The following is an 18,504-nucleotide window of genomic DNA, read 5'->3' as shown; positions in this document are numbered from 1 at the left end:
ATCCTAAAGGCGGATTGTTCCCCCCAAACTTGTTTTGGGACAGGTAGAATCGGCTTACCTATCACGTCGGGGTGTTAGGATAAAGAGGTGAAAATCTGATTTTTGGTGTTAAAATGTACAAGCGAGATGAGTGCAGCCTGAATTAAGAATTCAGATGTCTTTTTATGGTTCCAATTGGCTCTAGCATAAGGGCTAAGCTATAGAACTATTAAGCCATGCACCAACAAAGGATTTGAGGATACTTCTGGGGGTTCCAGCTCTACAAGCCCCCAAGAAAATTTTGAAATTTGACCAATTACAGGGACATTTTGAGGCCATATGAAATGGGTATTAGAGAATATTCTAAAGTCAACATTAACTACTTCAACCCATTGGTTTATTATTCTATCACTAAAAAACACGATCGATTTTGTTGAGAAATTCACTCATTAAAAAAAAGTTGCTTCAGGGGGGCCCTCCAGGATTAGGGGCCCTGAAGCTTAAGCTTCATTAGTTTCACAGTAGGTTTGCCTCTGCTACTGATTGGTTATAACTTACACTTCGTGTGTTTATTTGGAAAATAATCACTATGACTTTAACTCTATGTTATACAACAGGTGAAACATGTATGAACAGTTTTTCAAAATTTTCTTCTCTTCTTCCTTTATGCTTCCACCGCCCCCTTATTTTTATTCAACGCCCCCCAATTGCACCCGAGGCTACTATCACCCCCCTGGATCGTTTCAGCGCCCCCCAGGGGGCATTATTGCCCACTTTGGGAAACACTGTATTGAAGTAATAATAGCTGTAGAACAGTATAGCTAAATCTTATTTATGAAGAGATATACAGTCTATAAATAAAGTCACTGGACACACTAGGAACATTTATATGGCTTCTTTACTGTGTGACTCCTCTGATGAGAAATGAGGAGATTATTCCAGACGTAGCTCATTCCACACTCCAGACGTTTATATGGTTTCTCCCCTGTGTGAATTCTTAGATGAACAGTAAGGTGTCCACTCTTATTAAAGCTTTTCCCACACTCCAGGCATTTCTATGGTTTCCCCCCGTGTGAATCCTTTGATGGGAATTAAGTTCTTCCACTCCGACGGAAGCTTTTCCCACACTCCAGGCATTTATATGGTTTCTCCCCTGTGTGAGTTCTTTGATGGGAAGTAAGACAGTCACTCTGGCTGAAGCTCTTCCCACACTCTATGCATTTATATGGTTTCTCCTCTGTGTGAATTCTTTGATGGGAAGGTAAGCTTTTACTGTGGCTGAAGCTTTTCCCACAGTCCAAATATTTATATGGTTTCTCTCCTGTGTTCGTTCTTTGATGGGAAGTAAGGTGTACACGTCAACTGAAATTTTTCCACTCTCCAGGCATTGATATGGTTTATCTCCTGTATGAATTCGTTGATGGGAAATAAGTTCCCCACTCTCATTGAAGTCTTTTCCACAGTCTGGGCATTTATATGGTTTCTACCCTGTGTGAATTATTTGATGGGAAGTAAGGTTTCTGCTGTCACTGAAGCTTCTCCCACACTCCTGGCATTTATATGGTTTCTCCCCTCTGTGAATTCTTTGATGGACAGTAAGGCTTTTACTTTGAAGCTTTTCCCACACTCCATGCATTTATATGGTTTCTCCCGTGTGAATTCTTTGATGGGAAGTAAGGTGTACACTCTGACTGAAACTTTTCCCACACTCCAGGCATTGATATGGTTTCTCTCCTGTGTGAATTCTTTGATGGGAAGCAAGGTTTCCACTCTGACTAAAACTTTTTCCACATTCCTGGCATTTATATTTTTTCTTTCTGTTACAGGTGCCCCAGTGAATATTCATATCTGGTTTTTCTGGAATATTTTGTCTGCTTGTAGTGGGCTCATTTCTATTGTCTCTTTCGCATTTTTCCCGCAGTTGAGAGTCATCCCCCTTTAGAATTATTTTCCCCTTTAGGTATGTATTTCCTCTCCTCCTTCCTCAGTTCATCACAACATTCATCTTTCTCTTTCCCATCTGAATATATATCTTCTTTCTCCATGACTGGATGCTCAGATGTTTCATTTGCTGACACCCACACGCCACCTGCTGAAAGAAAGAGCAAACTGCTGTGAGGACACAACATTTTCCCTAAGAATCTGTGTCACAATTTTCTGGTAATGGTTGTGTTTGCACTCTGTGAATGCTCAGAGATTAAGATCAAACATTCTGTAGACAGTTCTCCACTTCCTTTTTCAATTCCTGCTAAATTCCAAGGGAGAGCCAACATAGTGTAGTGGTTAAGAGCAGTGGTTTGGAGCGGTGGAGTCTGATCTGGAGAAGCGGGTTTGATTCCCCACTCCTCCACATGAGCAGCAGAGGCTAATCTGGTGAACTAGATTTGTTTCCCCATTCCTACACACGAAGCCAGCTGGGTGACCTTGGGCAAGTCATGCTCTCTCAGCCTCACTCACCTCAGAGTGTCTGTTGTGGGGTGGGGAAGGGAAGGTGATTGTAAGCCGGTTTGATTCTCCCTTGTGGTAGAGAAAGTCGGCATATAAAAACCAACTCTTCTTCTTTAGTAGGATTTCTCTATGGCCAGATGTCCTGGCGGGCAGCCAGGCAGGAGGGTGGATGAGCAGAGAGTGGGAGGGAGATAGAGAGGACGGTCACCCCTCCTCCACCAGCACCTTACAAGATTGCTTAGGACTGGCCCTGCATTGGCGGATTCTTCTACCAAGGCTCTGGGTGCCAGCTGAAAAACTGCAAATATAATTCTAGCTGTGTGGGGGCAGCGGAGAGTAAACCCCAGTTGTAAAAGTGAAGGAGAGCGAAAGGGCGGCAAGAGTTCAGTTCCTCAATGTGGTCTAGAAACTTCAGACCAGGGCAAGCAAAGTAAATCCCTCATTCTCCATCTTTTTACCATACCTGGCATGAGCTCACAGCAAACAAAGGAGCCTGAAATCAGGTCATAAACCAAATTAGCTGCTATAGAGAAGGCAAGAATTCAAAGGCTTGATATCTGGACACATTTTCCAACATCTTGGTTGGCTGGGAGTCTGATCCTGTGACAGACTGGATGGTTTGACACACTGGGAAAATGTGGTTTAGATCCTATTACTGTTAAGTGGATCTGTAACTGGTTGACAGATCTCAAAAAGTGTTTGTGGTTCTTCATCCATTTGGAGAGGTGACTAGTGGAGTTCCTCAGGGATCTGTGTTCTTCAACACAGGAATAGAGTGGATGGTTATTAAATTTGCAGACAATACTAAATTGGGAGGGGTAGCAAGACAGAGCCAGGATACAGGCTAATCTAGACAAGTTGGAGAATTGGGCTAAAACTAATAAAATGCACTTCAACAAAGATAAATGCAAAGTTCTGCATTTGGGTACGAAAAATCAAATGCATAATTATAGGATGGGGGAGACTTGCCTCAGCAGTAGCGTGTGTGAAAAGATCTTGAGGTCTTAGTAGACCAAACACTGAACAGGAGTCAGCAGTGTTATGCGGTAGCTAAAACTGACCATAATTATATGAGGAATAGAGAATAAAACTGCTGATATTAAACTGCCCTTGTGCAAATCTATGGTGTACAGTTCTGGTCACCACACCTAAACAAGGATATTGCAGAGCTCGAGAAAGTGCAGAAAAGAGCAACTAAAATGATCAGGAGGGTAGAGCAACTGCAGTATGAGGAGAAGTTAAAACACTTAGGGCTGTTTAGCTTGGAAAGAAGGTGGCTAAGGGGAGACACGATAGAGGTCTATAAAATTATGCATAGTTTGGAGAGAGTGGACAGGGAGAAGCTTTTCTCCCTCTCTCATAATACTAGAACATGGGGTCATCTACTGAAGCTGGAGGGTAAGAGATTCAAAACTGGTAAAAGGAAGTATTTCTTCACACAACACATAGTTAAATTGTGGAACTCCCTGCCCCAGGATGTGGTGATGTGCCAGGCCCTGACATAATCATGGTATTCTGTGAACATGTGCAGAATTAATTCCATATAGAGCTTAAACATATCATGCAAACTGAGCCACTATAGAGGTTTGTGTAATGTATAATGAAAGTCTGTGTCATGCTGACAGGCTAGCTCAAGGTTAGCTCTATCAAAGCTAACTACTAAAGTTACCCTGATCTGTCCTTGAAGGGGCAGAGCTGGGCACCTTCTCTTATCAATCATTGAGGATAAAATCACCTTTCTGACTCAGCTGCCAGATGTCAGAATCTCAAAGAATACCAAAGGCAGAATACTTGTCCTTTTCAAGGTCTTAACAGCTGAAACTGTCCTTAATATAGCTTAAAGGCATTTAAAGTTCTCTCAAAGATAAGAGTAACAAGCTTACTTGCTCTTTTGTAATCTGCCCAAGGCTGTCAGTTACTAAAAGATGTTACAAAGTGACAAATGTAAACAATAATTGTGTTTCATGAGTTATATAGTTAAACGTTGTGCTACAGCTTTCTAAGTAGTCTCATTTAATGCGTATAGTCCTAACGAAGAAGATGGTATAGAAATTAAATATGTAATGTGATCATGTAACTCAGAAATGAGTGTTTATACTCTAAGCTAAGAGGACTGAAAGAAAAGGAAGTCCATATTAGGACATAAGACATCAGAAGACATGAGTAGCTGCTTACTAAGCTATTGCTGCACTACTCCTGGTATCTGATAAAAGAAAATAAAGGCACCCCTCTGAAGGATAAGAAGGAGGGGATAAAGGATCTTTCTTCACTCTTAATGAGTCTAGAAACAGTATAAATACAGCTATAATACAGCTAGCACTTTAGAGTGCTATGACTGGCAGACTGCAGCTGTCTGATGTAGCACTTCTCCATCTCAAAAGGCTTGAGATGTAAAACATTGAAACTCTGGTCCTTGCGTGGACAGTAGTTCTCAGGTATCTTGAAGTATCAAGATCTGGATATTTCAACATATCTTACTTACAGTCTTCTTGTGAGACTGCTCTATTCCTAGAAGAGGATAGAGACCCTTAGAATTCCTGTTCTTTGAATGGGAATCTAAGTGCAGTGATCTTTCCATGTATTGGAACACTGAGAGTCCATCAGATTTATGGATTCGTACAAACTAAGCCTATTTGGCTTACCAATGCTAAGAAGCATCCTGAACACAGGGCTAATAGCTAGACCTCTGAGATTGTGCCAGAACGTCCTCTACTTAACAGCGGGACTTCTGAACCTACTCAGAGCAAGAGACCAGAGATGTTCCTGAAGGGAAAGGAGACTCTCTGTACTCTGTGAGATATGCACAATGCAGATACATTATACAGTGCATACACAGATTGGCACAGTCAAAGAGACTGTAAACAGCTTTAAGCTAACACATAGTATTTATATATTCAGCATTGCTGTCTAAAACTAGAAAGAGCATGCATAGCATGTACATAGACAATGCCTGATCTTAATGATGATCAGTTAAGAATATTAATAGAAGTCTTTAAAGGATTCAAGACTTAGCAAATACAGATACTCTGGGATAACTTCATATGTTCTCATAGAGCTTAGATTCTTAGAGGACTCCAGATGACACAGATGACACAGCAAGGTATAGTGTGTCTTCTGTACTGAAATATTATGATGTTTTGAATGATTTAAGTTAGGATGCTTCTAACCAAATCTTTCTCCAAAGAATTAACCATATTTTGACAGGATTTCTGTAACCTTATATTCTGAATGAAAGTGCATTGCACTAAGGATACTTTATGAGTATATTCTGACTAAGATACTCCTTTATGGAGGCATAGAGAGTGTGAATGATTACTTGCTACATAAACATGTTTAAGACTAATGATGTCTATCCTTATATGATATTTTAAGGCTTTGGCAACTAAAAAGCATATATTGTATAATGTAAATAAATGTGTTTTTAATATACTTCTACTCTTGTCCAGTATTATAAATTTATTGACGTGTTCAAGAGATGTTCTAGGAGCAATAACAAGTTTCTAGGAACTGTTGATTCCGGTCTAGTGGTGTCCCGCTGAATAAGATAACATATCCCTTCTTAGGAAGGGGTCCTTTCTAAGAGTGTAGGCACTTAACGGCCCGAACCGCTGTGTACTTCGAAGGTTTTAAGAGGGGAGTGGAGGAGAGGGGTATTCACGGCTACTAGTTAAAATGGATACTAGTCATGATACATGCCTATTTTCTCCAGGATCAGAGGAGCAATAACGGAGAAATAACTTTTAATGGAAACACCCACCCCCAGCCACCCTCCTCTCTGTTCCCTGTTGGCTCATACAAATCCAGCAGCAAAAGGAGCGTTTGCAGAGATTACTAATCGCAAGGGTTGGGGGACGAGCCGACAAGGCCTTTTTGACAAGGCTTCTGTGATGCCCCCTTTGGTGGTGCCGCGCAGATACCACCTAGGGGCAACGGGGCTTCTGCATGGCAGATTTCCCCGCCTTACTCCTGCCCCCAGACTCCTTCCAACTCGCTACTGGGGTTTCTCAGTTGGTTTTATAAAATAAGCAAGTCATATTATTGCATCAGTATAACCTGATTCCGTTTGCAAGACCGGAGCGAGGCTGCCAAGGATCAGACGGTAATTAATTCTGTGCTTCTTTAAATTCAGAGGGTCGCCTTAAGTCAGAAGCGGCACTTTACACATATATCCTGACAGACGCATGGTTATACTGATGCAACAATATCCACCTGCCACAGTATCCAACCCAAAGAGACCTCTCCTGTACCTTGCCAGGGCAGGCGAAAGAAAACTGGCTACCATTAGGGCAAGGCCGGTGGACTTTGGAAAGGGAACCAGGCGGCACGGTTGCGAAATTCAGCCCCACAGCAAGAGAAAAGAGGAGAGAAAAGCCGAGGGAAACTCCAGGAGGGAGCTGAATATCCCACCAAACACTGTGGGGAAGCAGGACAAAAAACACACTTCCCAAAACCTCAATCCCAGAGCAAACTGTCAAAAGTCTCCCACCCCTTCCCCCCTCCTGCCTCTGCTCCTTCCTTCTTCCCCACCCCTTCCCCCTCGTTCTGTTTTCCCTCCTTTCTTAAATGGGCCTCTGGAACCTCTACCCACTGGAAATTGTCGAACTTCCCAAGGAGCCAGGTTCGGATCCTGCGCTCAAGTCGATGCAGGGACCTCGTGGCGCTGCACAAAGGGGCCCCAGTGGTGCCGGAGGAAGGAAGGAAGGAAAGCAGGGTGGCATCTGGGAGGGGGGGCTTTTCCTCGCCCTCTGCTACTCATCTCCCTCCCTTTCTCTCTGCGTGAGCTCTTGCACACCCCTACCCCAATATCCCCCCCCTTCGCTCCCCTCGTGCTCACCAGAGCCCTCCACGCCACTCCAGCCGCAGCTGGGAAAACGCAGAGGCGGCTGCTGCAGGGGGGGAGGGACTGGAAAAGGCTTCCCCCCAGGCCCCTAGGATGGCCGCTCTCTCTGCCTCTGCTTTTAGCCCTTAGAGAGCCTTTCACCAGCTCAAGGGTCCAGGCGGGACAAGGCAGGCGGAGCATTGCCCGAGGAAGGCAAGGCTTTATACCAGCAGTGGGGAACCTTTTTTCCGCCAAGGGCCATTTGGATAGTTATAACATCATTCACAGGCCATACAAAATTATCAGATTAAAAATTACCCGACCAAGCCAAACAGGCAGCTGCCCCAGATATCTACCCCCCCCCCCCGGCATGGGCAAGCAGGCACGCATCCAACTGGTGGTGCAGCACTCACCCACCTGGTGGCACTGACTCGGGAGCCAGCGGATTATGCAGGTTGTCCACGAAAACACCACCAGAACGCCTTGCTACTAGAAAAGTAGTGCTCGTTTATTTTACAGTGCAAAGATATAATACAACTCCTCTTCCACTCATAGCATCCCGACACATGAGCTTCATTTCCACTCCATTATATACATCATGCCGTCTCAGGCACCAATCACGTAGATGCTTAGTAATTCACCTGTTGCTAGTACATTGCATCAGCCATCTGGCCCAAACCGGTACTGGCCAGATCCCTCAGGCTATCCAGGGACTTTCCAGACTATTGCACCATTACAGATCTACTTGATCTGTTACCTGTCTAACTGATCTGACAGACTTGCATCTCTGACAGGCACAGGATGGTCTGTTGCACCAGCCGGGCATAGCCATCCAGCCACAGGCTGGAGTTGCTCCTGCTCTGCATGGTCGGCCCGGATTCTACAGCCGGCTCCTGCTACCTCCACCTGCAGGGATGAAATGAGGACACACTGGCTGAGAATGACCCCCCCATTGCATTCTGGCCCTGCCCCCTTTAACCCCTCCATTGTCGCCACTTCCACCCCCAGCCCTCTTGTAGTACAGAGGGAATGTGTTTCTCCAGGACCCGAGGGGAAAGGGTTGACTTAATACAGTTTCTTGGGTGGTCCTAGCAGTTCCACAGCTAACAATTCTTTTGCAAGGGGGAAAGAAGGTTCCTTTTCTCAGCAAAACAAACTCACAGCCTCCTTGAATAGAGGCTATTCCTGTCCGCTGGAGGGGGGCGGATCACCAGTTTTAGATCCTTCTAAGCTAGAGATTTGCCAGGACCCACTAAGGGCCAGACTAACTGATTTCATGGGCCTTAGACAGCCCCCGGGCCTGACATTCCCCACCCCTGCCTTAGGGAGTAAATCCTATACCACCAGTTCTTTTAAGCAAAGGTATTTTCCTAGGCATTCATGACAGTTTCCATATGGCAGACCCTATAAATATAGCCAGCGCAGCTTCCGCCGGCCTCATGCCCCTCAACATAGGCTGGAGATCTCCCACTACTACAACTTCACTACTACAACTGGTCTCCAGGTGACAGAGATCAGTTCCCTTGGAGAAAACAGCTGCTTTGGCCATTGGACTCTATGGCATGGAAGTCCCTCCCCTTTCTAAACCCCGCCCTCCTCAGGCTCCACCCCCAAAACCTCCCGCCGGTGGTGAAGAGAGACCTGGCAACCCTACCACAACAGCAGGGGAAATGTTTGGACCAAAGACCGAGAAGTAGGCAAGGTGCACGATCCCAGAGGGATCAGCCAACAAAGGGTACAACGGTTTCCAGTTGTTGAATAGCCTGGTATATTTTGCCCTGCAATGATTCTCCCTTATGTGTGACAATTTGTTTAGTTGGGTTTGTTGGGTTTGTTTAGTTTGGAGAAGAGAAGGTGGAGGGGTGACATGATACCCCTGTTAAAATATTTGAAGGGGTGTCATGTTGATGAGGGAACTACCTTGTTCTCTGTTGCTCCAGAGACTAGGACATGGAGTAATGGATTTAAACTTAGAGAAAAGTGATTCCACCTAAACATTAGGAAGAACTTTCTGTCGGTGAGGGCAGTTCGACAGTGGAATGCACTGCCTCGGAGGGTGGTGGAGTCCCCGCCTTTGGAGGTCTTTAAGCAGAGGCTGGATGGCCATCTGTTGGGAGTGCTTTGTGGGATCCTGCATGGCGGGGGGGGGGTTGGACTGAATGGCCCTTGCGGTCTCTTCCAACCTTGTATGATTTTGTGGTCATCTTCTGGGCATGAAGTGGGGGTCACTGGGGGTGTGGGGGAGGTAGTTGTGAATTTCCTGCATTGTGCAGGGGGTTGGACTAGATGACCTTGGTGGTCCCTTCCAACTCTATGATTCTTTGATTCGGGTATTGTCCATAAATTTGCCTATTGTTTACAATTCAAATCAAAGCCTGTTTGTTGCCTCTCCTTCCAACACATTCTCCTCCGCCTTTGCTATCTGCATTAATAGAAAAAGGGGTAATTGACAAACTCCACACTGCTATGGTGGATAGTTTTTACTCCAGGTATTTCCTCATTAAAAAGAAAGCTGATGGTAAGAGGTCTTGCCTCGCAACACAAGTGGAGGTGGAGGTTGAAAAAAAGCCATGTTTGTAACTTCTGTCACCATGTAATGTAGTGACCTCAAATAAAGGCCTTGAAGGTATTCACAAAATAATCAGGTGTCCCATAAAGAAAACAAACCAGGGATTCAAAATAATTGCCTTTCAGATAAGGGGTTAAAGCTGAAAACCCATATCTTGCCAATAATGGGTTATTTGTAAAACTAGGCGACAAGCAACTAAAAGACGTTTGCACTTTGTAAACCACTGAGCATTCACAACTGGGTCAGCAGACTCAGATGCAATGGTCCACACATGCCTGATCTGGACTATAAATTCCTATGCACATGTTTTGAAAGGGCTGGGTAGAGTCCCTTCCCAACAAGATCAGAAAATGAATGCTTAAACACCAGATCGAGAGGACAAGCAAAGGGAGGAGAGACAGGCAGGAGCAGGGCTGAGGAGGTGAAGGGCCCATTTCATGACAGGGGAAGTTTTGGCAGGGAAAGGTGCCTCAGAGACTGGGCCCCAGGCATCACACCACCAGCGAAGCCTTTGGAGCAAAGCGGGAGTGAAGGAGCGACCTCCAGAAGAGGGGCTGGAAGTGTCTCTCTCAGGAAGGGGGAGCCAGGATTCCCTCAGGGTGTGGAGATGGGAGTCAACAGACCCCCCTCCCTTACTGCCAGCACCCCTTGGGGCTGGTGAGAGTGGAGGGGGGGGGATACCTGAAAACGTCCCTCAACACCATCCCTTCTGGCAAATACCCAAAAATGGCATCACTGTGCTGACCATGCTACTCTAGGATTTATTTAAAAGTCTATGGTTTTACTATATGGCAAATCTGTGGACAATCCCTCGATGTGATGTTGAGTGACTATGCTGAAAGCTCTTTCCACACTCCAAGAATTTGTATGTTTCCCAGCACGCTGTAATATTGTCATGTTTTTGACACTGCAATTGAACAATTCCCTTGCATTCATAGAGCCCTTATGACTTTTCCCCCTCTTATTTTTCTTCTTCATTTCATCTTGGGATGGGACCTCAGGCTTATTAATGTTCTGACAGGCAACTGATTCTTTCCTCTGCTTCTGTTTTGCTTCTCTTTTCCTCCTCTTTGGTACCACTTGATCCCCAGAGGGATGTCGTCTCTGAAAATAAAGCTAGGTGGCTCAAATTTGACAGTGCCTAACATAAAAGGAATCGGAACATCTTGGGCCAGGCAATCCTCAGACCCCCCCCCCCCAACCTGTGTTTTTGCACTGGAAGCTATGGTTGTCTGCAGCAGGCATAACTCGTCTGAACCTAAAGCCTCAAAATTGGCCACTTACTTCAGGATGTTAGGAAGGCTTACAGTGTCAAAAATGAAGGGAACTGGACCTTTCTTGCACAGATTAGCTATTTGCAATGGAAGGAAACAGGTTACATACTGTGAATTTTGAAATTTTATTTTATTTATTTTGCAGCAGAAACTGGTTACATCCAGCATAAGACAGACATGATAGATACAGGAATTGCTCAGCGTTATATAATATTATCAACTTAGTTCAGAGTTATAACTATTATAAGCTATCTAGCATAAAGAGGGCAGAAATCACTGAACCACAAAGCTGAATAAAACAAGATTTATTTATTTATAGATTATGTGAATTCTCTTTCAAGCTCATAATTACCAGGTCTGCTCATCCCCCAACCATCTTGCTCTTAAGCAAGTGCTCTCAGAATCCTACCTGAATGCTTGCTAGGAACCCTCCTACCTTCCTGCCCCTGAAAAAAAGACAGGCCTTGCCCCTTAGTCACTGGAAATCTCTGAAAAACTTACTGTGCCACCCTGCAATTTCTCCTTTTCCCCATGACTACCTTTTATTTCAACTTGGTGCTTATTCTTTCCCCATCTTGGGACAATGATCTTGTACATAAATAGAAGATGGGAAATATTTTGCCCTCACAAAGATTCTGGGCACACAAACACTCTTGAAAGGACTAAATACTGGAGCCAAATTGAGTGGCCCTAACTGGGCAGAAAGACAGGATATGTATGTGGTATATAAATATTTCCATGTTGTTTTCTCTTGCCCTTGATGAACTCTGGGTTCTAAATCTCATTTCTGAGTGGAAGAAAAGGAAAATGATTTTGCTGCAGTACTCGGAGGAATGAGGATGGTGTGAAGATGTCCATTTGTTAAGTAGTAAGAGGATGCAGACATACAGATCATGAGTCCTAGGATACATCTCGATAGCAACTTCTTACCAATGCTTTTAATAAAGTTCTCAATGCTTACTAAGTTCTATTTAATAAAGGGGTATAGTAGAAGAAAAGATAACCAATTGAACAAGCCATTTTTAAGAATAGCTTTCATTTCTAGTTACACTCTTCCACAGCAACTGAACTTACATAGGTTATGAAAACAGTTTCAGGTGGGTAGCTGTGTTGGTCTGTAGTGTGTGTGTGTAAAGTGCCGTCCAGTCACAGCTGACTTATGGCGACCTCAGCAAGGGATTTTCAAGGCAATGAGAAGCAGAGGTAGTTTGCTACTGCCTTCCTCTGTAGAGCCTTCTTTGGTGATTCCCCCATCTAAGAACAGACCATGCTTAGCTTCCAATTTATGGCGGCCCCAGCAAGGGGCTTTCAAGGCAAATGAGAAGCAGAGGTGGTTTGTCTCTGCTTGTCTTCCTTGGTGGTCTCCCAAGTAATGACCCTGCTCAGCTTTCGAGATTGGACTATACTATGCCACCTTCCCACCACATTAATCTGTAGGAGTAGAACACAATTTTAAGTTTGGAACCACCTTAAGGGCCAACAAAATTTTCCAGAGTATACGTTTTCTGGATCAAACTTCATTTCAACAGATAGAAATAAAACTGAAGATCAAATAGCATGGTAGAGGAGTGGGTAAAGAAACCAGACCAAACTGCTTTGAACATTGAGAAGGGTATGTGGACCAAAGGATTTCATTATTATTTATGGAAAGCTAAGAGTAAAGAAATTTTTGGAGAGAAACATGCTATTAAAGATGGACTAATGAAGATATGGCTTAGAAATAGACTAAGTCTGACGCCTCCACGAATAATGTCCCCCACAGATGCATATTTGTCTAAGGGGGAGAAGAAGAAAGTAGATATGGTTATATACCAAGATATGTTGAATGACCAAGGAGATATAAAAACATGGGATGAAATTAAGATGAATAGAAACATTGACTGGATGACCTATAATCAAATGATCATGAAAGCACGACAGGGTTGTCTTTTACAGGGCACCATAAGAAAAAACACAGAATTTGAAGACTTAATTAGTAAGGAAAAAGATCACATTTTAGGGAAAATTTATAAACTTCTACTCAAAAATGAAACAGAACAAGAACAAGTGAAGACATATATGGTAAAATGGATGGAAAATTTCAAAAAGAAGATAACTTTTCAACAGTGGGAAAGACTTTGGACTAAATCTATTAAATTTACGGCTAGTAATAATTTACGTGAAAACTGGTATAAACAATTTTTCAGATGGTATATCACACCGATGGATATTATAAAAATGGATGAGTCATATGATACCCGCTTTTGGAAATGCAAAGATACAGATGGAATACTTTCATATGTGGTGGACATGCAAGAAAGTGAAGAAATTTTGGATACAAACTCATCAAGAAATGCAGAAAGTTTTAAAAATTAAATTTCCGTTGAACCCAGAGACCATGTCATTAGGAATTGAACCTGATAATTTGGATAGAAACAATGGAGAACTATTTGGTTATATGACAACGGCAGCCAGATTGTTACTGGCAATATTGTGGAAACAGGAAGATGTTCCAGACGTGGAAAGGTGGCAACAGAAAATGGATGAATTTGTGGTGATGGCCAGTCTGACCAGTCTGATGAAAGAGAAGACAACTGATGAATTTCAATGAAAATGGGAAGGTTATTTAGATTATGTACACCAAAAGGGATAGATTGTTAGAAGCAAAATTAAGATTATATAAAATTTATAGATGGAATTTATTATATAAATCACAAAGATAATGTAGAAGACTTTTGAGATGTAAGATGATACAGACTCCCTGAAGGAGTATAAACTGCATGAAAGTATGTGTGATTATATGTTTGTTTGTATATATTGAAAATTTTAATAAAACATTAAAAAAAGAAAAGAAATAAAACTGGATCCATCCATCTTTTTATCCCAGTAAGTAGGTGGGAGGCATGTTACAAAGAAAGGACAATGCGAGTCAGTATGCAGAAGTACAATGTTAAATGTAAACACTATGAGGTTGAAAAGCCAGAAAATTTGCATTCCTGGCTATGACACTACTTGGGCATACACTGATTAGCATACATACAAGTGATTTATACCTGGAGTGCATCATCCCCCACTCCCAAGACAGGAGACTTTACTTGAGAACAGGTATTACATTATAAAATACAAAACTGAAAAACACAAAGCAAGCTATTTAAAAACTCATTACCAGAACACTTTAACTTCATCTTTAGAAGCCTTCCATCGCGGCGAAACCAACAATCTTACACAACATTTACTCAGGTACTATGAGATGAGATAAGCAGGCGAGACTGATTTCGGTGGAAAGTAAGGCTACGGCCATGAAGGAACCTCTTTCCACTCAACATTTTGTGTGGCTTCCCCCCTGTGAATCCTCAGATGTTTTACAAGCATGTAATTCCGAGAGAAGCACTTTCCACACTGCAGGCATTCATATGGCTTCTCCCCTGTGTGAACCTTTTGATGTCGACTTAGGTAGGTATTTCTAGAGAAACACATTCCACACACCAGGCATTTATATGGCTTCTCCCCTGTGTGAACCCTCTGATGTCGAGTTAGGCAGGTATTTGTAGAGAAGCACTTTCCACACTCCAGGCATATATAGGGCTTCTCCCCTGTGTGAAGCCTTTCATGTGCAGTTAGCTGACCATTCTGAGAGAAGCACTTTCCACAGTCCAAGCATGTATATGGCTTTTCCCCCGTGTGAACCCTTTGATGTATAGTTAGGCTGCCATTCGAAGAGAAGCATTTTCCACAGTCCAGGCATTCATATGGCTTTCCTTCAGTGTGAACCTTTTGATGTACAACTAGACTGCTATTGTAACAGAAGCTCTTTCCACACTCCAGGCATTTATAAGGCTTCTCCCCTGTGTGAACCCTTTGATGGTTAGTTAGGTCCCTCTTCCATGAAAAGTACTTTCCACACTCCAGGCATTTATATGGCATCTCCCCTGTGTGAACCCTTTGATGTGCAGTTAGTTGGCCACTCTGAGAGAAGCACTTTCCACACTTAATGCATTCATATGGCTTCTCCCCTGTATGAGCCCTTTGATGTCGAGTTAGGTTACCATTGCAAGAGAAGCACTTTCCACAATCCAGGCATTTATATGGCTTCTCCCCTCTATGAACCCTTTGATGTTGAGTTAGGTTGGAATTCTGAGAGAAGCACTTTCCACACTCCAGGCATTTATATGGCTTCTCCCCTCTATGAACCTTTTGATGTCGAGTTAGGTAGGTATTCTGAGAGAAGTACTTTCCACACTCAAGACATTTATGTGGCTTCTCATCTGTGTGAACCTTTTGATGTACAGTAAGACTGTTATTGTAAAAGAAGCTCTTTCCACATTCCAGGCATTTATATGGCTTCTCCCCTGTGTGAACCTTTTGATGTAGAGTTAGGTAGGTATTAGTAGAGAAGCCCTTTCCACACTCCAGGCATTTATATGGCTTCTCCCCCTTGTGAACCTTTTGATGTACAGTTAGGTAGGTATTTGTAGAGAAGCACTTTCCACACTCCAGGCATTTATATGGCTTCTCCCCTGTGTGAATCATTTGATGTACAGTTAGTTGGCCATTCTGAGAGAAGCACTTTCCACACTCCAGGCATTTATATGGCTTATCCCCAGTGTGAATCTTTTGATGTACAGTTAGGTGGCTATTCCGAGGGAAGCACTTTCCACACTCCAGGCATTTATATGGCTTCTCCCCTGTGTGAATCTTTTGATGTTTAGTTAGGTGGCCTTTCTGAGAGAAGCACTTTCCACACTCCAGGCATTTATATGGCTTCTCCCCAGTGTGAATCTTTTGATGTACAGTTAGTTGGCCATTCTGAGAGAAGCACTTTCCACACTCCAGGCATTCATATGGTTTCTCCCCTGTATGAACCCTTTGATGTATAGTTAGGCAGTTATTCGTATAGAAGCACTTTCCACAGTCCAGGCATTCATATGGTTTCTCCCCTGTGTGAACCCTTCGATGTCTAGTTAGGCAGGTATTTGTAGAGAAGCACTTTCCACACTCCAGGCATTTATATGGCTTCTCCCATGTGTGAAGCCTTTGATGTACAGTTAGGTGGCCATTCTGAGAGAAGCACTTTCCACACTCCAGGCATTTATATGGTTCCTTCTCCCTCACCATGTCTCTCACTTTTGGAACTGTAAAAGACAGAAATAAATAAAAGAAGAATGAAAAGGTAGAAATACCAATTAGAAGCTACTGTTGTCCTGTGTTCATGTAGGAAGCACAAAGAGACAGAATGGGAAAAGAAATTCCTTTTTTAAATTGTATTTTTGTTTAAAGTAAAAAAATATGGACAAATCTTGAGGCTGGAGCCATGGAGAGACGAGACAGATATTTCTTGAAATCCTGAAAATGACCCAGGTTTGCAGAAAAAAATGAAATAAAAAGGAAGGGGAATTAAGAACCAAATGTCCACATTAGCTGTTGCTAAGCAACCACATAGCATTGCCAGCCTTGGTTTCTGTCACATTCAGGGGGAGGGGACAGGGCCGTTCCAGGGGTGTTTTGACCTTTCAGGGTCCACTCACGTAGGCCAGGCCCAGCAGCAACCAGGGCTGGCTAACATGATATTACATGACTTACGTGGCCCACCCAGGATTGGCTGCTTGCTCCTGTTCAACAGCACCCACACTGGAAAATCCAGTGTGGTGTAGTGGTCAGAGTTTCAGATTAAGATCTGGGAGACCCAGGTTCGAATCCCCACTCTGCTGTGGAAGTTTAGTGGATGCGGGCAAATGTTGTCCCCATCTTCAAGAAGGGGAAAAAGGAGGATCCGGGTAACCACTGACCCATCAGCTTGACGCCTATACCTGGAAAAGTTTTCCAACAAATCATCAAACAATCAGACCTTGAGCATTTAGAAAGGATGGATCTGATTCCTAAGAGCCAGCACGGGTTTCTCAAGAACAAGTCATGTGAGACTAATCTTATCTCCTTTTTTGAGAAAGTTACTACCTTGGATCAGGGAATGCTGTAGACATCATTTATCTTGATTTCAATAAGGTTTTTGATGTTCCACATAATATTCTTGTTGACAAATTGGGAAAATGTGATCTAGATCCTATTACTGTTAGATGAATCTAACATTGGTCAGGCCGCACCTGGACTACTGTGTGGAGTTCTGGAAGCCTCACTTCAAAAAGGATGTGGAAAGAGTGGAGTGGGTATCTGCTAGGCATGGAGAAGGTCCCAGGTTCAATCCCCAGCATCTCCAGTTAAAGGATCTCCAGTTAAAGGGGCTGGGCAAGTAGGTGATGTGAAAGACCCCTTCCTGAGACTCTGGAGAGCCGCTGCTGGTCTGAGAAGACAATACTGACTTCGATGGATCAAGGGTCCTATTCAGTATAAGGCAGCTTCATGTGTTCATGGGTACAAAAAAGTATGATGAGGATGATCAGGGGCCTTGAGACCAATCCCTACAAGGAAAGGCTGAGGGACTTGGGAATGTTTAATCTGGCAATGAGGAGGTTGAATGGGGGGGGGGGTCATGATCACTCTCTTTTTTCCCTGTGTGTTCTAGAAGGCTGTCCCTTAGAGGAGGGCAGGGAGATGTTCCTGTTGGCAGCAGAGTATGTAAACTAAAGACGGAAAAAGACAGGCTGGACATTAGGAAAAACATTTTTACAACAATTTTTGGCTGCCTAAGCAGGTGGTGAGCTCCCCCTCTCTGGCGGTCTCTAAACAGCGGCTGGACAAACAGGCTGATCCTGCATTGAGCGGAGGGTTGGACTAGAGGGTCTGTATGCCCCCTTCCAACTCTATGATTCTATGAAACACAAAAAGCTGAGGATGCATGGGCTGCCAGGAGGAGAGACATAGTGTTGGGAGGGAGCTACAGGGGAAAGTCCACGCAAGTCCTTGCAGGTTCCCCCTGTTCAACTGGGTTCAACGAAGCCAAGTGGCTGGGTTGGCACAGCTCAACTGGGACAGATTTTTCCCAACCACAGGCTGCCAGGGGGATGGAAGGCGGGAAAGTTGAAGATGGGGAGGGGGAATAAAGACAGATTGGTTGGTGGGTGGGAAGGAGAGATGAATGGAAGAAACGGTGAACAAATGGAGGTTGCCACAAGGAGGGAAGCAGGTAATTGTGTGGGACAGGGGATAGGGTGGAAAATGTGTTGCTGCCCAGAAGCTGTGCCAACTATTAAAGGAATTGAACATCCTGAACCAAATACCCACAAATCCTACCCCCATGCCATGTGCTTCTTGCATTGGAAGCTATGGGTGACAGTGGAAGGCATAATTCATCCACAATTGAATTATGTCAATATTGGCCACCCGCTTCAAGATGACGGTGGAACTGCAGTGCCAGAAATATCCCTCTGCTATCTGCAGTGGAACCAAAGATTTACTCGTGAGAAGCTAGAAAAGTGTCACAGACAAAAAGGGAGTGTGGAAAATATAAACTCTTCCTTGACCTGCCAAAGAGTGTGTGGAGT

At 43.7% G+C, this 18,504-nt stretch overlaps 1 protein-coding gene across 1 annotated transcript; it reads right to left on the bottom strand.

Annotated features, from left to right (window-relative positions):
• Positions 1 to 1,648: 1,648 nt before the first annotated feature.
• On the bottom strand, positions 1,649 to 16,090 carry LOC130478866 (zinc finger protein 160-like; the record flags this gene model as incomplete). The annotated part of the gene is made up of 2 exons (XM_056851111.1): positions 1,649 to 1,792; positions 14,405 to 16,090. Coding segments are annotated over 2 exons (1,830 nt in total), but the record flags the coding sequence as incomplete, so codon positions are not given.
• Between the last annotated feature and the right edge of the window lie 2,414 nt (positions 16,091 to 18,504).

This window comes from Euleptes europaea, chromosome 6 (assembly GCF_029931775.1).
Source record: "Euleptes europaea isolate rEulEur1 chromosome 6, rEulEur1.hap1, whole genome shotgun sequence".
Classification (NCBI taxonomy): domain Eukaryota; kingdom Metazoa; phylum Chordata; class Lepidosauria; order Squamata; family Sphaerodactylidae; genus Euleptes; species Euleptes europaea.
This window is presented reverse-complemented; position numbering and strand designations above follow the sequence as displayed.